This window comes from Lolium perenne, chromosome 2 (genome assembly GCF_019359855.2).
Source record: "Lolium perenne isolate Kyuss_39 chromosome 2, Kyuss_2.0, whole genome shotgun sequence".
NCBI classification, from domain to species: domain Eukaryota; kingdom Viridiplantae; phylum Streptophyta; class Magnoliopsida; order Poales; family Poaceae; genus Lolium; species Lolium perenne.
In genome coordinates, this window is record NC_067245.2 from 182,763,551 (window position 1) to 182,770,479 (window position 6,929).

The 6,929-nt window shown below is 47.2% G+C and overlaps 1 protein-coding gene across 1 annotated transcript; it reads right to left on the reverse strand.

Moving 5' to 3' along the window:
• Positions 1-4,461: 4,461 nt before the first annotated feature.
• LOC139835683 (two-component response regulator ORR25-like) lies at positions 4,462-4,869 on the reverse strand. Its single transcript, XM_071825542.1, has 2 exons — positions 4,725-4,869; positions 4,462-4,640 (listed from the first exon to the last, which is right to left on the reverse strand). The coding sequence occupies exons 1-2, from the start codon at positions 4,867-4,869 to the stop codon at positions 4,462-4,464; spliced, it is 324 nt and encodes a 107-aa protein (XP_071681643.1).
• Between the last annotated feature and the right edge of the window lie 2,060 nt (positions 4,870-6,929).

Below are 6,929 nucleotides of genomic sequence, written 5' to 3' on the forward strand. Positions count from 1 at the left end.
TGCGGATGATCTGCTATTGTGAAGCCGATATCTTGTCCCGACCAATTAAGGTACTCAAGCTGTTGGTGGAGGCATTTTCTCTGCCATAAACACCTGTCGTGAGATTACTTTTTGAGCTCTATTGGACGGCCTTCCCTTCTGAATCATCAACACTGCTCCGTTGGAGTTAGGATCAACATAGGGTGGTGGTGCAGGTGCTGCCGCTATTCTTAGCTGGTGTCGATTGTCCTCTGTAATCGCGGGAGGTGGCGGTAGATGAATCTCGCTCCTAGGCTCCCGAGGGTTTCTCTGTGCTGCTCGAGCGTGAGCATTTTCTCGCGTATCCGAACATTGCTCGAAAATTTCGACAGTCTTTCTGCAGGTGCCCTGACTGTCTTTTCCCGTTGCTGTCGAGGAAGAAGTGCATCTGGCACGGTCCGTTCAGCATTTCCTCGGGGGACACGAAAGGTCTTGGAAACCTCGGCCCACTATTTTGCCTGTTGCGTGAATCATCCCTATTATCACCTCGCTGTTCACTGCTTCTCTGGTAATCATCTCTATTGCCTCCTGTATTTGTCCGAAACCTGCCGAAATTTGTCCTGGAGCGTCGTAGTTACGGTACGTCCGAGGAAATCTTCGCCTCGGTTGATAGTTTCGACCACGGTCCTCCTCCGGCGACTGTGTCGTTTGTTGTGGACAGCGTCTTCTCCATCTGCCCATTTATTTGCTATCTCCATTAACGCGGATACTGTTCTTGGATTGGTCCTTCCCAAATCCTCGACAAAGTCTCCACGCCTGACTCCTGCGACAAACGCATCTATTGCTCTCTCGTCAGAGAGGTTTTCTCGCCGAGTTTTTGATGATATTCCATCTCTGGATGTACTTTCTCATTGGCTCATCTGGCTTTTGTCGACACGCTCTCAACTCCTCTAACGATGCGGGTTTTTTGCACGTGGATCTGAAGTTCTTGACGAACACGTCCTCGAAACTTTCCCAACTGTCGATGGATCCTGGAGCGAGTTTCTTTATCCATGATCGTGCGGCACCACTCAGGTGCACCTGGATGCTTTGCATGGCTGTTGCCCTAGTTCCTCCTGTCAGCTTCACCGTCTCCAGATAGTCGACTAGCCAATCCTCCGGATCTTGAAGGCCGTCGAATTTCTTGAAATTATCGGGTAACTTGAATCCCGAGGGGACTCGCGTTTTTCGGACTCGCCTCGAGAAGCAGGGTAAGCCGCACCGATCTTCGTCGTCGAGGTCGGGGATTGCCGATGATCCCTTCGTTTTGCCGCGCTCCGTCGACTCTTGCTTGTGCTGCCGTGTCTCTTGCTCCACTTGGCCCTTCGAGTGCTGCCGTTGTTGCTGCTGCGGGTCGCGGACTATTTTGCCTTGCCACTCCTTCGGGAGGCGTTGATATAAACGCTGTCCCCATAGCTCCAACTCCTGCTACCGCCATATTGTACAGTGTTTCCCTTGGGTCACCCGGAGGTGGTTTAGATGCAAGGATAAAAGCATGTGTCGCCATATACCCAGCCTCTGGTGTCTTAGGGATGATGTTTCCTCTTGTATCTATCGACATAAAGGACATGTCGAGGTTTTGAACCAAGTGTTCTCTTTACGCCTCGGGTATGTGTTGCAGCCTTGATCTTGCTCTGTTCCGCGCCTCCCGATGGCTATCACCCGTAGTTCTAGATTGTCGACTTAGATCTGCCCTTCTCCTGCCGGATGCGAAGCTGCCTCCTTTCTCTGTTCAACTCAATTTGTCTGCTTTTCCAATTCCCTGGCAGCTCGTGCGAGCCTATATTGATATGCTTGCAATTCTTCCGTGTGGCTGTGGTAGCCATTGGTTCCGTGCCGTTCATAGCTCTCGCAGCTCTGTCCCACGCTGCTTGTGAAAGTTGAACTCTATCTCGCGGCGCTGGCCCGACGTATGGGTAGCCCATCCCTGGTCGCCGATTGGAGGGATCGACGCATGGATTTCCCAAACCGTCGAAAGCCTCAGATGTCTCCTCTAGACCTTCAATGGCGTAAATCTGATGATACCTTGTACTCAGATCTATGTTGGGTTTGGTGACATCATCGATGAGATTGATGAAGACCTAGCCCACCGAGAGAGATTTGTCGATGAAGTCATGATCGCCGACATCGCTTGAGCCATCGCTTATATACGAGTCCGCAGATGACTCAAACGATATGTCGTTGAAGATCTTGGCGAGTTTCTCTCTTGCTCGACATCGACGTAGCGTGTCGCCGAGGTTTCTTCTTCTCCCCGACTCGTTTGACGATGCATAGCTTGAAAAATCGGAATCGGCCACTGATGATCCCGACGAAATCGGAATTTCGACACGATACGATCCTTCCTTCTCGACGCGAAAGTGGAACCTTCCGAACGTCATCTCCATGGGCTCCGCCAGATACGCATATGCATCCAAACGGGAGGGTGGGTGAGGTACAAAATCGACAAGACCAGTAGCGATCTGTTTACCTCGATCCATTGTGTTGCTTGCGGTTGACGATGTCGAAGATCTTGAGCGTGCCATCGAGATCAGCTCCTTACGCCTCTAATTCCCACAGACGGCGCCAATTGACAAGGGATTAACTTGTCAATGCCTATGGATTGTAGGCTAGGGTTTAGTTAGAAGTAGAGGGCAAGTAGATCTCGAAGGTTTCAGCCGAAAAGTACTCGATGACTATGAAAACTAGGGTTTGCAGACAATGATTCGATTGATTCTTTGTCCCTCGACTCCCCCTTTTTATGAGGTGAAGCCGAGGGATTCGTGCTATACAAGTTTACAGAGTCCGGGACGGTTTCTAACTCATCCCGCCAGATTACAAACAACACTTCCTATTACAACTCTATCTTTCCTTAGTAAATCTTGGGCTCCCGAATCTTCTTATTCTTCGGGTATTGGGCTTCCAGTAAACCCCGGGTACCATCTTCGGCAGGCCCATTTGGGATGCCTATGTCAAATATAGAGCTTACAAGGTATTCCGAGTAATTATAGGTCACAAAATCTCTATTCGAATAGGACTACGATGACTTGTCTTCGACGTCAAGTATCCTCTGGTGTATTGGTCGTGGACTCCCTCTAGGGCCAGCGTACTTTAGTGTGGGCCCAAGTCTCTCCTTGCATAAGTATTCTTTAGGGAAGATGCCATGAGTCGGATATGAGCCTCTCTAGTTGTATGGGCCATCTTCAATAGAAAAGAATCATAATAAAAGGTGCAAACTACAATACATATATGTCAAACAACCACCTCTCTCTAGCCATGGATGCATCCCTCCATGCATTAGGCATCCTCGCATAATCTCTCTCACCAACATCTACTCATCCATCATCCACGAAAGGCTAGATCCACACAGTCTTTCACCATGCAACTTTCCAAACCTCCTAAAAAATATCAATGCCAACTCCTTGGTATGAATTTTGCCAGCCCCGCCTATCTCGTTTGGTTGCCCATAGTGGTGCTCATAAACCACCCCTCCTAAGTCCTAAACTAACTCATGTGCAACTGCACCATCGCCCTGATGGCCATCCCATCTAATGGGAAAACAAGTAGCTAGATTGGTCATGTTTTTGCGTATAAATATGATCTAGTTTATTAAATTATGTCCTAAATTTGGGATCATAATCTTGTATAGAAATTAACTACTACTAGATCATCTACCACCTCCCATGCATGCCTCCTAACCGCAACCATTACCACTATCTCCCCATCCACATAACCTTACAACCTTCGGATATCCTCTATTCCATCATGAACCACAAAACATCCTTCACACCCACCTTAATCACATGTGCACCGCCTCCTCATTCTCCACTTCCCCCACTAGCCATCTGATCTATGGCTTAACTGTTATATGGGATCATGTTGGTTCAAATTAAAATGGGATCCCATTTGTTAGATTTTTCTAACAAAATGAGGATCCAAATCTTGTACTGAAGTATAATACTGACATACCATCCCCACCTCCCGTGCCTCCTAAACACAACCACTAGTACCACGTCTCCTCTTAAATCAGTCATTATATCTTGTGCCACCCAGCCCTCATGATATGGTAGTGCCACCTAAGTTATATGTCACACTGCCTCGCTTGGCTCCCCCACTAGCCATTCGGTATAAGAGACGAATAGTTAGATTGGATATGGATCTCATTCGTAGGTCAAATTAGAACTAACTTATTTATATTTTTCTACCAAAAATAGAGCACACACACAACAGTACATATGTGCAGGTACGTGGCCCCTGGGATCCTTCTAGATATAGAGGATCACATGTGCTATACAAAATAAAAACTAATAAATGTACTACCATATATGCAAGCATCCTTCCAAATGTATCATTTATCACAGTACTGCAATATTTAGAAACATCGCTAAACCCATCAACCATGAGTAAAACGTATTAAAGACCATGAGCTGGCTATCACAACCAGGTAGCAAACATCTAGTTAAAACACAAGATGGCAAAGATGGACATCTAGAGAAAAATAGTGTTGTTACCGATGACAGGAAGGTCCATCTCGAGGTTGATGAACTCCAGGAAGTCGAATCCATCCATGTTTTGCATGCGCACAGTGGTGATCACTAGGTCAATCTTCTCCTCCCCTCCCTCCTTCAACATCTTCATCGTTGTGCTTGCATCCATCACCATCGTTGCTACACCCAGAGAAGAAAAAATATATGGCCATTAATAGTAATGGCAGAATTTTGGCAAGGTTGGGGAGGGACATTCGAGCTCACGTTTGTATTTGCAGGACCGTAAGAGCACCTCAAGGACCTTGAGGCAGACAGGGTTATCATCGACTACGAGCACGCGCATCCCCTGTGGGAACTTATCTTCCACCAGTGTCACCTCCTTCCCCTTCCTTTGGTTACCACTGACCATTATGCCTCCTGGTCTAGCTCTTCCAACCAACACGGGCGAAAAAGCAAAAAAAAATCAAAAAAACAAACATAAACAGTACATAAAACCCCAAGAAGAACACCCAAAACACCCTGGAAACCCCACCTTTCCAATCCCAAGAAGAGTGGCTTCCTCAGATTAGTGTAGGCAAAGCAATATATATGCCAAATATCCGTGGGGATAGTCAATGGCCTCAAGGACTTGTAGGAGGAACAATTTATAAGGTATGGGAGCCTCAAGAGGAGGAGTGGGAATTCCTCGGTGGACTATGGTCCCAAATATGGAAGGTTTCTCGCTCCGCTCATGGGTGGCAATATTACACTTCGTAATTACTATTTCTTGCCGTTACAGTTTCCATTTCTATCATCAGTGCCAACAACTCATGTCCACTTGTTTCGTCGCCCATGGGAGGGGCAACAAAACCTTTCTTAGATTGCTAGTACGTTCGCCATTCATAATTTGGTTCCCTCCAAAACATGGAGTAAGGTGTTCTCACTGTCGCCAATAGAGGACTCATGTTGATTGTTGTGGATGGAGAAACATGGTGGAGGAGAAGTGAATAGACCTTCCTAGATAGCTTCCATTGTGGTGACATGGACTTTTGGTCCCACCCCGAGTCAGTGAAAAAAATATAAATATGGCAAGTGAAACCATGCTCATGAGACTAACCTATTGTTACCCCACAAATATTACATATGAGGAAAAGGCTAACATAGGTGGGACCCACCAATAATCACTACAAAAAAAGTCACCATGGGGGACGAAGTTGAGGTCCAACCGTGGTTGTTGATGCACCATGTGATGGATGTAAAATGCATACATGAACTTTGTAGTTTATTGCCACATATTACCACATATTTGCATCTTATATAATGTTATTTTCATATTTTATATTGTTTTCGGGGATTTTCTAAACAATCCCCTCTCCTCTGGTTCTAACTCTGTGTGGCAGAAAACACCCTCTGTTAGTATTTTTGAATTTTCAGGAGCTACGGGACTCAAAAAGGGCAAGGTAACACTACAAACAACTGGAGCTTCAATGACGGTATGGGGCTGGCGTTTGAGAAATCCGTCAGCAAATGTCTTTTTCTCTGACGGTACCGCGTTTTCGCGTCACATGTGGCATTTTGGGCCGCTTGGCCCCAAACGTTAGTGACAGGCGAGCTCTAAACATCGACGATTGTACAGAAATGAGCGTCGCGGGTGGTGGGCGGCCCGAATTGCAAAGGTAGTAGGGGGTCGTCGCAACAGCTAGGCTTCAGGCCGGTGGACACACCTGACCCACACTCTGCACACTTCTGTTCACGTACTTTTCTATTGCTCGCACAACAGTCCAAGGCCTGCAACACTGGACCCATATATGTAGCCATTGTGTGCACACATGTACCTGACCTACAGCACTCGTGCCCGCATGTCAGGTACCGACACGACCCTCCTGCATGGGGCTGCCCATCCCGATAGCCTCCAGGCATGCGAAGTGGACCAGACATGTCAGTACCACCAACATGGGCTCCACATGTCTGGTCAGAACTTGTCGGAGTTTGGACCCAGTATGTCAGAACTTGTGGACCCACATGTCATAACCTTGTGGGTCCCAGGTTGCATTTCCATCGGGCCCACATGTAGCCGTGGGACCTATTGGATTCACTAGGTGTTCCACCTGTCAGCTACGCGTCGAGGTGTCCTTGGGCCAGATTGGCTGACTAAATGCCCAATGCCAATTTATTTAGGTCGAAACAAGACATGCAGACTAAATTACTGGGCCCAAGGCCAATTTATTTAGGTCAAAACAATAGACGCACAGGAAATTACTGGGCCCAAGGCCTATTAAGGTTGAAACAAGACACGCTGAGGAAATTACTGGGCCTAAATAACTAAGGGCAATTGGGTTTACACAATCAGGTTTGAGGACAACATATGGTGGCCCGTCTAGCATGAACACATAGTTGGTTCTCTAGTTTGGCCTCCTCAGCAGCATGAGGTCCACTACATACAGCTCTGCCTACAGCACCAGCAAGAATAACAACATGAGGAGTAAGGTA